The 18,144-nt window shown below is 29.8% G+C and overlaps 2 protein-coding genes across 6 annotated transcripts in view; one reads left to right on the top strand and one right to left on the bottom strand.

Annotated features, from left to right (window-relative positions):
• Window positions 1-410: 410 nt before the first annotated feature.
• LOC143256657 (metallo-beta-lactamase domain-containing protein 1-like) lies at window positions 411-10,352 on the top strand. Of its 2 annotated transcripts, none has more exons than XM_076514155.1 (5): window positions 411-705; window positions 3,551-3,736; window positions 4,927-5,090; window positions 7,850-7,964; window positions 8,481-10,352. In XM_076514155.1, the coding sequence occupies exons 2-5, from the start codon at window positions 3,577-3,579 to the stop codon at window positions 8,702-8,704; spliced, it is 663 nt and encodes a 220-aa protein (XP_076370270.1). In that variant the 5' UTR covers window positions 411-705; window positions 3,551-3,576; the 3' UTR covers window positions 8,705-10,352. The 2 variants fall into 2 exon arrangements, with proteins under 2 accessions (XP_076370270.1, XP_076370269.1); XM_076514154.1 differs by having other exon boundaries at window positions 563-700.
• Window positions 10,353-12,804: 2,452 nt separating this feature from the next.
• The window catches only part of LOC143256656 (LIM and senescent cell antigen-like-containing domain protein 1), a 37,826-nt gene continuing 32,486 nt past the window's right edge, over window positions 12,805-18,144 (bottom strand). For all 4 annotated transcript variants that reach the window (XM_076514150.1, XM_076514152.1, XM_076514149.1 and 1 more), the window contains one exon: window positions 12,805-17,907. In XM_076514150.1, the coding sequence (XP_076370265.1) occupies window positions 17,775-17,907 (133 nt within the window). In that variant the 3' untranslated portion in view covers window positions 12,805-17,774. The remainder of the gene's footprint in view (window positions 17,908-18,144) is intronic.

Genomic DNA, 18,144 nt, shown 5'->3' with positions numbered 1-18,144 from the left:
GACCGTAACATTATACACCCCCACGGCGAGCATGTTTAGCGCGACGCGGGCGCGAACCCGCGACCCTCGGATTACGAGTCGCACGCCTTACGCGCTTGGCCATGCCAGGCCTCTCCAAGTGGTACAGAGGTATATTTACGGACTTATAACTCTAGAATCCAGGTTTCGATAACCGTGGTAGCAAAGCACAAATAGCCGATTGTATAGTTTTATGCTTAACTACAAATAAATAACATTTCTAGTACTCTGGCCTTACAGTAAAGAGAAAATCAAATAAATACCTGTTCTTAAACTTGTACTAAAATATTCTTTCACAGGGCCGTTCAAATGCTACTGAAAAAATAAGAAAAGAAACGTTAGACCCATTACACCATCATTTACTGTTTAAAGTTTGATGAGTTGTTTAAATTAGAGGACGCTTTTAAAGTATAGGTTGAACGTGGGGTGAGTTGTATTTTACTGAAATGTGTGAGAAGTGTAGCGTAAGATTAAGAAAGAAATATGTGTTTATGTATGCGACTTTTGTAGGATAAGAATTTATTTAGTATACATAAGTTGTGAGCTTTATAATTATGTGAACCGTTGTAATTTTTTTTTTGTACTTCGTTTGTTGAATTAGCAACGACAGATCAATCATCAAGCTATTTCAGTCTGAACTTTAAAATAGTTGGAAGTTCTAATCAGAACCTCTTCAGATTCGATAAGGTTTGTATAATAAATAATAATTGGTTTTGCTATAATATTTAATTCTTTATTATACTTAAAGTTCTAAGTTGCCTTTATTTGCTAATTAAATAGTTGCTTTTTTTGTATTATTAAAGACTACATAATTTGTAAATACTATCAGAAGAATCCTATGATTTAACATTAAAGGTGAAGATTATTTCTGAGATATGCAATTCAACGATATTTTATTTTTAATTTTAACACTGAGGTTGCAATATCTTTTGTATGGACACTTATCTACGACCATTTAAGTATAGAATAGGTAGCCCATTGTGTTGGTTTTTGCTGGACAACAGAATTTATCTAGAGAAAGTAAACGTCCCAGTTTGACCAAGACAATTTTGGGTTTTAGAATATTGGGCCAGTGCCCTGATAGATGTTTTTTTGGATACCTAAATATGGTCTTTAACATTCCTAGTAAATCAAAACCAAACTTGTGTTGTTTAATATAGCAAAGTGGTCTTAACCAACTCTGTTTTCTTGCTATGAACATCATTTTTCAAGTAGCATATACTGAACCTGTCTTATGTGTACATCTCCCAAGATTAGTATATTAAATGCATTAAACTGATCTAAATGTAAAGTAATAAAATTATCAATTATTATGAGAGTGATTAGAAATAAAATTACTAGTCTGAGAGCAACCAAATTTATGGGAAAGCATCCTATTCTCATCCAGGAAAACAAGGGAAGGGATAGATTTATTACCACTGCCACTCTCATTTCTTCTATATTCATTTTGTCTTCACCTCTGTATATTAGGACATTTTCTAGGGCAAAATGGGTTAAAAATGATTGGTGATGTAATCAAAGAACAACCTTCACGAGTTACTGAAAATCAATCTGATGCACAGTTGTTGCTTTGCACAAAAATTTTATTTCTATCCTGACACAGTTCAGTATGCCCATGATAGTCTTTGCATGTACTTCTGAAATTGGATGTAAGGCAAATTGCATCTGACAAAATATATATATCACTAACCACGTGATTTTGTACCAGCCAAAACAGAGTTGAATACAGTTATCAGATGCTGTTCATAGCCAATGTTTAATTTTCAAGTTGTGAAGCATTTAAAGCAACTCAAAAATGGACATTAATGGCATTTCATAATAAGAAAATGTTTGAAAAAATTCACTGTTCAAGGATGTATCTGTAACAACAATAATTCAAATAAAAATAATCTTTTCCCAGTTTTAAGAGTTGTTTTCCAGTCTTATAATTTGTAAATCTTGCCACTCTACAATTATCTATGCCCTCAAACTTATAAACTATTTAGTTTTAAATTTACCTTTTGATAACTGGTGGCTGTGTGAGATACTTTTATAGTATGACATTTTACAGTGTCAACAAATTATAAATGTATGAGTAGTAATATTGAACTTGTTTTATGTGAGATGTTTTAATGAAGTATGGTATGGAACATAATAATTTTAAAAATGGAATATGTAATTCATAGCTGATTATCACATATTGTTATATTAAGGAAGAAGAAAATTCTCCAATTAGCTGAATTATTAATACTAAAAAAAGTTTATGCTGTTATATACCATCAGAGCACAAGTCTATCAAATGATAAATTTAAACATAATGCTAAAAATCAAAAGTAAAAAATAAGACATTCTTGTCAGATTGTTACTAACACTATTGTTATTAATTTCTCCCTAATACCTAAATATATTAGCTTATTAGTGGTGAGTGAAGAACTACACATCAAAACTAATAAAATATTTGCAGTTCTTCAGAGAGTATTACAATCCATAAGACATTTATTGGTGTTTCTATGAACATTATTTATTTCGCACAAATTTTTGGATTTATTATCTATGTTGGCAATTTATAAAATTCTAAATCACCCATGTTTTTATTATTTTTTTTCTAGTCTTATTACCAAAGTGTCTGAAATCCCTCTAGTATATGTTACAAGACAAACTAATATAGCTGTAATGTTGTTTTAATTACTTTAAAATATTTTCCTTTGTATTGCTAGTTTGCCCAAATTATTCTTGATGATGAGAAACTCACTTGAAATAAAAATGTATCTCAGAATGGCTTTTACTGATAAGCAGAGAACAATATTTCGAACTTCCTAGGTTGTTCTCTGCTTATCAGTAAAAGCATTAACATCCACACCAGCCATTCTTAAATACATTGCCAAAATTATGTTAACACTTAAAATTAAAAAAAGAAAAATTGAATCTATCTTCTTTATGTTGAACAGAATATACAAAATTCAATTAAAATATTACTTGCAAATAAAGTCTAGTGTTTTTTTTGGTTTTAAAGAACATTAGGTTCAATTAATTCTTAATTTGACCAATTCGTGTATTTGTCATTTATGCTTATCTAAGTACAGTGTAGAAATTTTTGTGAGAATACTGTAATATATATTCATAGATTATATGTGCTACACTTACTGTTAGAAAAATTAAAATAGATTGTAGTTAATAACATAATCAAATTAATATTTGCAATAAGGCTGTTACACAAAGAGGTTTTATGAAATGGAAGCATTAACTATATATACATACAGTAGGAATTCATATGTAACAGTATGAAAAATATCACACACATAACTGCACTGAAGACAGTCCCTGTTATTTTTTTTTTTTTTTATCTACAATTAAATGTAAATTATGTAAAGTATGCATGTGTTGTGGGTTAAAGTGAGATTATTAATCTTATTTACAAAACTTCTTAATTCAAGATTGAAGTTGCTAATTATAAAAATGTATAATGAAAATATAGTTTTGTATTTTCTAATTTTAAAGGGAATAGTGTTATTATTTTATGATAACATGTTTTGAGGTACTAATTTATTTCTAGGCTTGTTTTTGCACATTACTGTCATAATGAACTACCATATTGAGGTCCTGAAAGAAGGGTATTCTTATCTGAGTCAAGATAAACAGTCCATGGTAGCAAATGGTACTTCAACACTTGTAAAAGGTCCTGGAGTCAATGTTCTGGTTGATACAATGAATGCTTGGAATAGCCAGTTTCTCATTGAAGGTACATATAGAGTTTGTTAAAATTAATTTGATTTAATCACTTGTTTTTGAAAAACAATTAACATGTTATTCCTCAGTGTATCTGTACTTTTATTGATACATACAGATACAAATATTCAGGAAATAGTTTAAAATATTCTAAATTTAAATATTGGATATTTAAAATTATCATCAGGAAAATTTTGATTTTACAGTAAAGTTTATGACATATCTTTCTAGTTTTCAAAATCATAAGTTGGCTTCACTAAAACAGAAAATATAAAGGTTATATACAAATTATTGAACCAGTTTACAAATTTAATAGAATGAGAACTACCTAAAATAAATGCTTGAGATTTTTAGCATAATGGAGAGTTATCCATGGCCAGTGGTGACATTGATGCACTTTGACATGGGTATCATTTATTCTATTGAAGGATGTCCAGGCTGTGAACAGTCTTTGTCCATGTATGTTCCAGTGTCTCTGGAGTAATCATTGTGGTTACATTACTTATTTAGGCACATGCACATTACCATTTGTGGCACCTTTGTCTTGCAGGCAGTGATCTTTACATACCCTCATATAATCTTGTTAAAAAAGAACTTCAGATATCAGTGTCTCATGTGCCAAAAACCACTTTTTATCTCTTGTTGTTCCTGTTCTTTTCATTTAAAAAAGTGGTTCAATAATTTTTAAATTCCCTTTATATTCTCAAAATAAAGAATCAGCAGTTCAGCTTTGAATTAAAATAAGATGACTTTTAAACCTGAGAATCTTTTGTAAATTTTCTTGAGTGTAGAATAATTTTGTTAAACACTATGAATGTGCATGGTACTTTATCATGTTCAATGTAGTGTATACATACACCTGAAAGATTTGGAAAGTATTGTGCATATACATGTGTATTTGAAAATTTGTAAAAAAGACAAGTGGTTTTCTGTCTTTTAGGTTATTTTATCCACAGCTTCTTGATAAAATATTTTGGTTTGTTAATTTAAACTTATTAAACCTTTTTTTTTACTAATGCTGTTATCCTCACTGTTTTAAAACAAATATTTCATAAACTTGAATTCATGCTCTGTGTTATAACAGTTTCAAAGAATATTTTCTTTAATTGACTACCCAGAGCCAAAAACAGTGTTAAGCCAACATGTGACAATTTACACTTGATTCTTTGTGTTATTTTGATACATTATTTAACACTTCCTTAGCCTTAAAAAGAAATGGATTAAGGTGCGAGAACATTCACTATGTTGTATGCAGTCATGGTCACTCTGACCATATTGGAAATCTCAACCTCTTTCAACGAGCAACACAGATTGTGGGCATGAGTGTTTCATCTGGTGATGTTTATCAGCTTCATCCTTTTGAAAAGGTATGGTTTCAGAATACATGGTTCATTTTAATGATAGTTTTGTGTTTGATTCAAGTTTGAAACAGTCATCAGTATTAAAAATGAAAGTTCTTTCACTTATTAAAATGTTTTATGTATCTTGTTAATTCTGTTAATGTACACATTTTCTTTATAAAATGTTTTTTGTTTGCTTTTCAAAAGTATATTCACAATTTCATTAAACACTATTTATCATGAAACCCCTTTCCAATACTAAGCTTTATACATTGGCCTCACTATCATTGTAACTTCTGTATTATTAGCCAGGCACAGTTTAAACGTTCATTTAACAATATATAAATATATAATGCTATGAGAGTTAAACTATTTAGTCTAAACAATTGTGTTTCTGTTTTAAATTTGTAGTAATTCTAGAACAGTTTTATATTATTGGAAAATGAGACAATTTATATTTATTTAACAATATATAAATATATAATGCTAAAATTTTTAAACAATTGTGGTGTAGTAATGCTAGAACAAAAAAGACAATTTATATTTATTTCCTAAAATTTTATGGTGGGTACGAAATCAGTCCAATTGACTGAACCCACACAGAGGTCACTGAAAATAACAGGTAAAATATACAATTTTTTTAAGAAACATTTGATAAATATTTAAACAAGGATTTTTAATATGAAATTTGAAAATTTTCTGATGCACAGAAGTATTATTAATGTAAAATAGGCAATATACAAAGAGAAAAACAAAAGGAACAAGAAAAATATTACATAACAATCCCTATGACTTAATAAAAAATAATTGATATTTTGCATATGAAACCATAATAATGTTTGCTAATAATCTAAAGGATTTTGTAAACTTGCAGTTACTAATTTAAAAGTAATAGTTTTAAATCTATGACAAGCACAAATTAGTTATGAGTTGGTCACAGGGAACAAGCCTATGCTGAAAGTTTGTTTTGGAATTTCTAATTGTTTACTTACATCTTGTTTTAAATTACATTAGCAAGACCTTTGAAAGTAATCATAATTTACAATTAATTGGACTCGAGCTTAAACAGACTAGTAAAATGGCAAAATATACATTGTTTGTTTGTTCGTTTTTGAATTTCGCGCAAAGCTACACGAGGGCTATCTGCACTAGCCATCCCTAATTTAGCAGTGTAAGACTAGAGGGAAGGCTGCTAGTCATCACCACCCACTGCCAACTCTTGGGATACTGTTTTACCAACGAATAGTGGGATTGACAGTAACATTATAACTCCCACAGCTGAAAGGGCGAACATGTTTGGTGCGACTAAGATTTCAACCTGCGACCCTCAGATTACGAGTCGAACACCTTAACCCACCTGGCTATACTGGGCCCTATGCTGAAATAGTTAAAAGGATGTGGAAGCCTTTAATAAGCATAACATTTAGAAAATTTTAAATCATACAATTAATTTGATGGTTTTTTAGCATACAACAACAAGTTGATTCATCATAAAATACCTAAATTAGAATACAGTTTTTTGTTTTGTTGTTTTTTTAAGTAACAAAGCTTAAGGTGTACAATTTTTTGTAGTAGAAAGGATTGTTATATTAGACTTGTTGCAATGATTACGAGATGTGATGTAACCATTTATCTTAGGGCATAAACATACTGAAACATAAATTCAGATTTTAGTTTTAGGAGGACAGTCAGTTATCTTGAAAGGTAAACTTGGATGTTGTTAGGTGCTACTGAACCTGTTAGAACTGGAACAAAATATAAGTAAGAGGCTTTGAAGTCTTCATCAAAGCAGTATATATAGCTCTTAAAATTTGAAATAGTATATCAGTTTCTGTTTGAAGAGAAAAGCTGGATAACTTCTTTGGGGTCAATTGTACTTTGTTGGAAGGATATTCTATATTCTCTGCTGCCCTTCGAACTATCGCTTCTATTGTCAGTTGTGCTCTCTTTCTGGTGACTTTTGTTATACACCATTGTGAACACTGTAACAAGTTTCTATCAATGATGGCAACATCAAACTCAGCATACAGACCTCTTTACTGTTCAGGTACAGTGGATTTTAAAAACACTAAGTAGACCAAAGACCATTGGAGCTGTGTCATGGAACTTGACAGATGTATGATTGAATATGATTCAGTTGTCTTTTATCATTTTTCTTACAGTAGCAGCCCTTGATTTATAAGTGTGGTTGGAAGCTTTTAACCTCTTCGTTTGTGATAAAACTATGCATATACTACTGGTATCATTACAAGATAATAACCAAGGATTTGAAGTTGAAGGGTTTACTTTACAAAAGATATTGTTAGCCTGATATGAATTGGGTGTTAAAATCTGTTTCAACTCTAAATGCTGTGTTGTACAGGTATTTTCTATGAGGAACACTGAAGTCTTTCTTCACAGTTCTGTGACATCCTTAAAATGGAATGTCATGACCTTTTAATGATGAGCATTATTGAATGTTTGAGATGTCACCATGAACTAATAATATGAGATAAAGTTAAGTGTGTTTTACATGGCATCACTGTTTAAGCTTATTAAAACAAAGTGCATTTAATATCCCTGTTCAAAGGTGTTAGTATAAGGAATTGTGAATATAGGTGATTGCGTGTCTTAAATATATCATAGTTTTTTGTACTATCTAAACTTATGTATTTGTCTTGGCTTTGTTGACCATTATTATTTTGGCAGTAATATATCTATTTTAACAATGCTATAGTTTGTCAAATAAAAGTGTATCTTGAGGTTATTTAACAATATTCACACAATTTGAAAACAAACTTTTTCAGGGTATACCATATAGAATAGCTAGAAATATTGAAGTAATTCCAACCCCAGGTCACACATTATCTGATGTTAGTGTAGTAGTCAAGTCAACTAATTGTGGAACAGTTGTTATAGCAGGTTGGTGTGATATTTGACATTTTTATTACCAACATTTAAATGTTGTGCTGAAATATAATTTGATTTGTGTTAACAAAGAATATTTTAGTGGGTTTTCTTTTTCAGTTTAAAAATATGGTATTTAAGTATAAATGAAATATGTGAAAACATGCATCACAATATTTTTTTCTTTGCTTTAATGTTTGTTTCTTGGATGGATGGTTTAATAAATTTCTTTGTTGGTTTTAGTATTGAACAAAATTTTAACCTTTCCAAAATTCATTACTGATTTATTGTTTGTTGTGGAACAACCATTTACTGTGTAGCAATTAAAATTATTTTCTTATCAACTACTTAAAATATCAGTTTTTCCAAATGCATTTGATCAGCAAATTGTGTCTCGTTATTTGTCTGTTGTTAATAATTGTAATTAACTTTTGAGTTTCATTCTTTTTTTTTAATACTATGCATGAAGCAGAAACTAATTTTATCTCCTTTGAAACAGGATATGTTTTATCTGTTTATATTCTGTGACAGGTGATTTATTTGAGCGTAAGGAAGATATTAAAGACATAAGTTTATGGAGAGATATTGCAGGAAGTGAAAACCCTACTCTGCAGCTACAGTCTCGAGAACATGTTCTGAGCTTTGCTGATTATATTATTCCTGGGCATGGACCGATGTTCAAGGTTACAAGTGAGCTTAGAGAAACACACACTTCTGTAGTGAAAACAGAGCTTGGAATAGCATTAAAAGCTTGATTACTTAGGATATAGTTATCTAATAAATCTTGTATATCTTCAGGTAGCTTGTAATGGACCTGGAACCAGGAAAAATTACTGTTCTTCCAGGTAAAACAATCCATAGCAACCAGGTATTAGAAACATTATTCTATATATGTTGTATTTAAATGTTGTTATTGTTATATAAAAACCCTATACAATACATTTTGATATTGTTGTTTTGAGCCTGAAACAAAATATCTTCCATACAGTGTTGTTTTTGTGTATTTTTTCAGCACTGTATTACAATTTCAGTTTTCTTTTTTCTCTGAAAAAGGCTTTTCATGAGACTTCAAGATATTTTGCAGAAGGTTTTTGTGGTGCTTTCAAAACTTGATTTTGCTCATAAAAATATTGTTAAGTTATTTTAAACTATTTAAAATAATGACACATTTATAGATTAACAGGAATATGACCTTATACTGGTGGTGTAGCACAAAAGTAATAAAATAATTAAACCACTGTGTCATATACATCACAGAAATGATACAATACTCTTCTCTTTTTCAAATAGTGCTTTATTATACAAAACTTAACATTTAGATTTTTCTAAATGTGGGTACGGCAATTATGCATTCAATACATACCAGTGATTGTATCAGAGGCATTTTACTATTACTGTCTTCTTTATATTGTGTATTACTTTTCTTCTTTATTTCTGGCAGCAGATATCAAGTATCTGAGATAGTTTTTGATACTTCAAAACAAAACTTGTCACACTTTCTGTACAGTTGGCCAGTGTAGTCATTTAGAGTACATATATATATTTTAATTCCTTTTATTTTAGAGTGAATGTTATAAACTTCGTCTTTTATTGTTAAGTTTTTCTTTTTCAGAGAAAAGTTTACATATTTTAAATTGCAAAACAATGTTACATTGTTACTTTGAAGGTTCAATATGAGACTTTAGTTTTGGGCCTAAGGTACTAAGAACATAAACAGTGATCTCTCTTTTCAGAAGTTTAAACATCTAATTTCTGTACCTATGTGTATAGGTAATTTATTAAGTTTATGCACCAAGGTTTAAGTATTAGCTTATCCATGTGCACTGTGTATGAAGAAATTATTTTAAGCAAGGATATACTTTTGTATAGTGTGAATAACCCACAACTAAATAATAATTATATAGGTATACTACACATTTTACTGAGGGAAACAAATTACCAATGTACCAGAAATTGTTACCACAATTAACTACAAGGAGATAAATAGGAACAATTGTCCTCTTATCTACCTTTAAAAACTTAGTTCCTAGGTCTATATAAAACGTTATGGAAAATGTAATAATGAATTGATTCTTCAATGTCCTTTTGTATTTTACCTTCCTAATAATACAAAATTAATGGCCTGCTAAAGTTACTTTCATTTTAGCACTGTGCAACTTCTGAAAGTATGTTTTTAAACAGGGTAGTATTGTTATTTTACCTCATTATGATGAATATGATTGTAGGACAGTGAACAGATTTTTTACTGAAGTATTGGGAGGGCTTGAATTGTCTCAGGTCAGTTGAAAAATATAGTTTGTGTTCCTCCCAGAGTTTGAGGTTTGTAACTCGTGTTTTTTCTGTCTTACCAGTAATCAGTTTTTGTAGTCGATAAATTTTTGTAATAAAAATGAAATAAACAGACTTCTTGTCCAGTATGTTTATAACCAATATTAGGCTAAGTAGTAGAAGGTAAAATTAAAAATTAATATACATAAATGACTTATGGCACCCTCATTTTTCAACAAAAACCAATATTCTCATTAGCCTAACAATTTTGTGCTGTATTCTTACTCAAGAAGGGTATATGGGTTAGTGAATGTATAAAAATTAATAAAAGGAAACAATGAAAAGAATACATCTTACTAAAGAAACACAAACACTAATGGTTTGAAGGTACATACCCTAACTCTTTCTTGTATTCTATACCTCTTAGCGGTGTGATAGCTTCCCAAAACTTAAGCAAAATTGTTTTTCCACAAAGTGCCCCATAATTATTTAAAACAGTCCACTTTTTGTATGACAAATATATTTGAGTTTATTCATCTAATTGTTTAATACTTAGAAATGAACTATTCGAAGTAAAAAGTAAAGAAGCTACAATTAAAGGGAGTTTTTCTTCTAAGGGCCAACTTTAAATTGTAGCACCATATTTAATAATCACTTAGTCATTTCCAGTCCATAAAATAAAGTTTGTTGTACATGTACTATTATGTGATGTGCAGAAGCTAACTACACGTAAAATGTGTTATTTCAACAGCTTGGTATCCTAACGGATACTGATCTCATGAGGTTCTATAACTAAAAGTTAAGTCCTAAATCTATATACTAAACTAACAGGGGCAGTGGTAAAAAAAAAAGTCATTAAGAACTGCAAACTGCAAATCTGAAAATATGTGTATTTCCCCATGGACCTACTGAACCTCCATGATAATTTTGGTGAAAATCTATCCACACCCTGCAAAATAGTTACATGGACATACAACAGACAGTATTACTACATTTATACAGATGGCACCAGTGTATAAGATCCATGTGTGATGTATTCATGACGTATGTGCATCCTGACAATGGAGGAAAATAGTTTACTGTAATGGGAAAGATGAGACACCTATTGCAAATCTACATACACACAGGATAAACATTTTACAAAGTTGGGAGTTGTACACTGCATAAAAGTTTCTCAAACATCACATAAGAGTTCATTTACTATATATATATACATTTATCACTCCAACAAGAGTTTGATAAAGTTTGGTTGAAAACAGAATACATAATGGGCCACATACTTGCAATATTTTAGTAAAAATACAACAGTTTAAAGTGGGGAACTGAACCCTTCATCATTACTTATTACTGTCTACAGATAAACACATTTATTTCATGTGACAATGATGAGGCAAAATGATCTTATAATTAAATAACTTCTGACCAAATGTAAGTTTGTGAAGCTGATCAGAATGAAAATAAGCTATAAATTACTGAGGCCTGTTCTGTAAAACAAACTAAGAAGTACTTAAAGCTGAAATCTTTAGTGTTTAGAATGAGCTGAATTACCTATTGGTCAAGTTCTGAGAGAGATATTGAAATTAACTTTTGGGAACTGACACCCTTGGTATTAGTTTGCCATCCAGGGTTCCCACCTGACATGTTGAAAACATACAAGATGGTCTTTAAGTTCTCTGAGGGATCTGTTGAACTTTAAGGTGGGGTAGAAGACCCCCTCGGCTTATAATTTCATGTATCAAGAATTATTTTCCTATATATTTTGAGGAAATGTCACAGGAAACTATACCAGTGGATAACAACTTACACTGGCATACCTAGTAAAATAAGTACCCATTCAAAAAGAGTTAAGACCACATACATGCAGTTAATTTAAAACTGAATAGTACACAATGTGCTTAAATATCTGAGGGGCAGGCTTTATCTAGATTTTTAATAGAGTTTTACACTCTATATTTAAAAATTAAATTATCAAAAAATACGAAACATGACACAGTAGGTTATTTATATATACTTGTACACTTAAAGGTATAATAACTGATTTTAAGCGTAGAAATTGTAATAGAAAAAAAACTAAACTCTCACACACAAAATGTTGTTTCAACATGTTTTCAACTCCTCTCCTACACAGAAGTATCAATAGCAAGGAACTTTGAATGTACTGCCTTTGGGATTTGCCTGAAATTTTCTACTGATATTTTTAAATAACTAATTTAATAAGGTGTGTGTTATAGCAAGTTACTGTTTTAAAAAATTAGAGCAACACCTTTACAAATAATTATATATTTTGTACAAGGATGATTACAAGTTATCCTGGCACTTTTTAATACTAACTGTTATATTGCAACTTAAATTCTTGAAGCAGCATAATGAAAGTAAGAGGTTGATAAACATTTGGTTCATACTTGTGGATTGCAGAGCTGCAGATCAGAATTATATAAAGTGCTATGTTTTTAAGTTGCACAACTCTATTTTTAATCTGTTAACAAACTAACAGTACCTCTACAATTTTCTTTCTGGTTGTATAAAATCACAAAACATTTTTTCCCCTAAATTTTGTCTTATTTTATTGATCAAAGAAAGCCAGACCTTTTTTTTTTTTTTACATTCATTTTAATTAAAAGTTTAGATTTTATTTCTTACAGAAGTTGTCAATAAATGGCTGTTAGAATGTAGGTCACTTATCAAAATGTGTATATATATATATATATATACACACACACATACAACATATAGAAAGCCCTGGTATATTTTGTAAAATGTCTAGTAAGAAACACCTTTTTTTGAAAGTTTCAAGAAATAAAAGGAAAAACTGTAGCATTTTTTTCTCTTTGGCACAAAGTTGACTTCTGATGCAAGTTGTACTGTTTTCAGCTGGATAATAGCCAATTACAAGTTTTTGTATAAATAAAAAAAAGACCTTAAGTGTTACAAAAATAGAAAATGCTTTGAAAAGTAGTTCAAGAATAATAGAAAATCAAAGCAAGCAAAGGTTTGTCCTGTGCTCATCCTTGAAAGCAGGAAACAGCTGCTATACTTAAAACTTTTATTTAAAATGTTCTTTCTTTTCTCTTATTATAAATCTCACTTTGGATAGACAAATTATAGTTGCATACAAAATGCTATAATATGGGCTTTTCTTCTCAAAATTAATTACAGGATGAATGGATACATATATATATATTCATAACAATAAGTAATGAAAAATATTTGCAACTTATTTGTTTATATTGTACACAAAGCATGAAACACCCATATCTGGGTGATAATAAGATAAAATTTGGTCATGTTTAAAAAAAAAGTTAAATACATATTAGTTCTCATAATATTGATAAACATTTAATATTAGGACCCCTGTTATATGAAGAGATATTTCTCTTTTCTGAAATTCAGAAAATTTTGCTTAGCATTGATGTATATAATTTTTCTCTATTAAAAGCACCAGTATTGTTTTTTTTATAAAAAGTTGCACTAATTTCCATGTATTATTCTTAGACTGAGATATAAAAAGCACAAAAAATGACACGTTATCAATATACTGAAATGCGTAAAACAAATTTCACAGAAGCAACAATTTCAGATCTTAACTTACAAAATAAAATGTAGATGTCAGCAATATAATAGTTTAAAATAAACTTAGAACCAGAGAAATACTCTTCTAATTATACTACTGAACATGTGACTTCATACAATATATTTTATTACATTTTAGCAATACTGGGAAGAAAAGGAACATGCTTTTGTCACATTATAATGGAATCTCAAACTTTAGATGTGAATTCAAACACAACAAAACTTTTTACACTTACAACTGACATCAAATACACAACAAAAATTTTTACATTTATAACAGATTTTCCAGTACCACACTGACTTCCAAACACAATAAAACTTCCTATACTTACACTAAAATCAAACTTCTTGCCCATCAAACAGTTTTTCATCTAACCTACTAACTATATGCTTTAGGTATTTCATTTCAAAACCTAAGCAGATTTATAAATCACCACCCTCAAACTAAATAAAATTCCATGCTTAATATTAACAATTTTTGTTAATTATTACAAATTTCCATACTAAAACTTAAACCTCTGAACAGAAAAAAAAAAAAATCAAAACATTTCTTCAAGCATTTCTTTTCACAAAAATACTGGAATTCCATCATGTTTCCAAAACTGTAGGAACTGACTTTAAAATTAGGAAAAAGAACACACCCTCAAGTCATATGACCATGTAAGCTCTTTGGTTATACATAAAAAAAAAAGGCTTTGGTTGTGTACTTAGTTATTTCATCACACACAAAACTGCACTTTGTATTTTGAACCTTAATTTTTTTTTAAGTGTCGACACATCGTTATATTCAAGTTACGCTAAGATGTAATTGTTTACATTCAAAAACACTTGTCTTTTGTTGACTATTCCAAATGCAGATTACAAAAAATAACTTTCTTTTTATCAAACTATATTGTTTGTATATAGAACTTTATTAATAACAGTATAGATGCCTGATAGAAATGTATTAAAAATTTATAATTCAAATGCTAGAATCTTCTATGAGCTAACCTTTGAGTTTATAGGTGGACAGTGTTTCAGTCTTTGCAGTGAAGTTTTCAGAAGAAAAAATTTTGCAAGTTTCAAGAGAGGAGCCCTCCACAGGAAACTAGTGACTAAAATCTTAAAGACAAACCACAAAACCTTTACTGTATCCAAATTCAAAGTAAAAAATGTACAACACACATCTAAAAAAACTGTTTGTATCTGCAAATATTCATAAAGGTTTTGTAATCCAACTTTTTGTTAATTATTATTATTAACTGAAGCCATACAGAACTAAAAACACACATCAATTATAAACTTGTTTTTTAGCATAAGTAGTTTTGGTCTTTTTTAAACACATGTAAATTAGGTCACACAGTCAGAGACTATCACAGAAGTCAATGACAGTAATATTTTTGGTGCAACTATGCTTCCCATAGTTATGGTTGAGTAAGCACTTTTTAAATTTAAGAACAGACTTTGCCATGACAAGAAGCTCAAGATGAATATATTAGAACTTAAAACTCAAAGCTATAATTCTGTTAAATATAACCACAAAGAGTTCTGCAGATTGAGGTTGAGTTAGTTTTTGTTTTTTAAACAAAAATTCATGCAAAACTAAGTATTTCTCGTGCACCAATACAACTTTGACATTTCATTAAGCATGCCTAACTTGAGCAATTCAATTAATATGCAGCAATATCATAAATTAATAATGTTCTTATTTTTGAAAAAAGTCACTAATAGTTCTAAGAAAATGTGTAAATACAAACAGGTGCACAGAAGTTTGTTGGACTTGAGTCACCATGCTATAAGCAGTTCTAAAATGATTATAACATATCTTTTAGAGTTTTGTCTGATGTTAAAATAGCAAATTATACAATTTTTAATTACGTGAGATTAGTCTAATATAGAACTAAACAAGATATCATTACAAAGATATGTGTAATACATAAACATGTGCATATAAGATTAATATGAACATACCTAAGATAATTTTTTATTAGAAAATATTCCATTAAATGAATAGACAGGGCCACAGCCAAATAAAACTAAGGATCAGGACAAGTCCTTTGAGATTGGACATCCAGCAGGTACACAGTGACAAGACTTGCACCGTTGACACTGAATTTTCGGGACTTGAAAACCACAAGTATTTTGTCAATATAACTTTTAAAAACATTAAAGTTTGTCCCAAAGCACAAGCCTAAGGCAACATTAGTTGTAGCTAATGGCACTCTTGTGTACAGTTTAAAAGAAAGGGCAAAATCAGGTATAGATTCTAGCACGTAATTATAGGTTTATTATATCATCAGTAGCAAAATAGTTGAATTAACTTCCTTCTCAGGAAAAGTTAACTTTCACACCTCTTCTTCACTAACATCTTATTAGAATAAAGTAGGTTAAAAGGCATTTTCTAACTTCTATCTTTCCCTACTCTTTTGGGAAAAATATGTTCAGGGAATTACCATCCCTCATCGACCATCGAAGGATAAAATGAAATGAGACACTGATCAAACCACAAGTTTAGGGAATTGCCATCCCTTACCAATAATTCTGTGACAAGATGAACCAAGACATGGACCAAGCCACAAGTTTAGGAAATTGCCATCCCTCACCAATAATTATGTGACAAGATGGAGACACAGATCAAGCTACGAGTTTAGGGAATTACCATCCCTCACCAATAATTATGTGACAAGATGAACCAAGACATAAATCAAACAACAAACTTACAGAATTGCCAACCCTCATCAATAATTCTGTGAGGAGATGAAATAAGACACAGATCAAGCCACAGAGTTAGGGAATTACCATCCCTCATCAAGAGTTGTGAGATAAAATGTAGCAAGAGATGAGTCAAGCCTTACTTTTAGCATCAAGGCAATAAAAACACCATCCACAGCCTAACTTGTGTACTTAAGTGCAGTATTAACCTGTCATGAAGTCTCAAAGATGGAATGTTCAAAAATTAAAAAACTTAGAACATTATCCAACAATAAGTACAATTAAAATGTATAAAATAGTTTTGAATTCATTTTTACAAGTGGAATGTCTCAAACTTAAACTGTAAAAAAAAATTAACATACCAGTAAGTACAGTATAAACACACTGACAAAATTAGCTCTCAAAATTACTGGAAACCTAATAAAAAGTTTGAACATATGTTCAGTATTTACTCAAGTTTTATCCCATCTGGTTAATGTTAAATATAGAACTTTGATAAACAGCTAACAATAAAAATTTTGGAATAGAAACTTTTTATCTACCATTAAATTTCAGTCTTTCACATGCTATCACAACAAAATACAAAAATCAATCTTTAGATAAGACAAATACAATAAGCAGTAAAACAAAAATGTAATTGTTCTTGCTTCTGAAAAACTCGCTTTTAAGTCAAGCAATCGTTACATCAGAATATCTTTCAAATTGTCTAAAACAAAGACTCCTAATTCTTCCAATATAAAAACACTAAAACATACAAAAACAGATTATTCAATTCTCATAATAAAAGTATTTTTTTAAACACATTAACATCATTCAAAGTCTCTTGACCACTCTTAAAATCTGAATTTCTTAAAACAAGAAACTTTAGGCATACTGAAATACAATGCCTGTACTCAATATGGGAAACATGCACATACACAGTACAATACAAACATGACAAAACAGAAGAAACACATTTTAGTGATGGTGTAGCTGCTAATAAAAACAATGAATCAACTCTAGACAGCTGCAACAACTTGCAAGCACTTTGCTTATTTGTTCTACACAGTTCTCCAATGATTTACACAAACATTTCTTTTACTTACAGAGCACAGTATATTCTCCAATTTAAGAAATTTATCATTCATTCCAACTTACTTTGAATAAACATTAAGGCAGCTTAAATAACAATATTTTTGAGCCACTAGTAATAATTTCTTCAAATGACAACAAGACAGACCTTTTACTTTTCTTCAAAGTATGAATACATTTTACAGAAATCTCATTCATGAAATAACCTATTAATGTTTAAGAATTTTAATTTTGTTTAAATTGCCTTTCCTGCAAATCCTTCTCATACTGTTTCTTCAGACGTTTTTTTAGTTCTGATGGAAATTTTTCAAAGCATTTCTTACAAAGAGGTTTCAAATCAAAATCAAAAAATCTCGACCTACAAATGGAATGAAAAATAATCAACCAGTGTAACAAGTGAAAACGAATTTAAACTAAAAAATTAAAATTTATTGTTTAATGGTTTAATCAACTTATATACAATAAAACGTTATACCTTGTACAAAATACTATCTTGTCAGACCCTTCTATGTCAGATTCCTTTGGATATGAGCTCTAAAAGTTCAGATAGCCTACACTTATATATTAATGAAACAAAAGTGTTTATCATTTATTA

Source organism: Tachypleus tridentatus, chromosome 7 (assembly GCF_004210375.1).
Source record: "Tachypleus tridentatus isolate NWPU-2018 chromosome 7, ASM421037v1, whole genome shotgun sequence".
Lineage (NCBI taxonomy): Eukaryota > Metazoa > Arthropoda > Merostomata > Xiphosura > Limulidae > Tachypleus > Tachypleus tridentatus.
The sequence above is the reverse complement of the archived record's forward strand: the minus strand, read 5'-3'. Positions and strand labels throughout refer to the sequence as shown.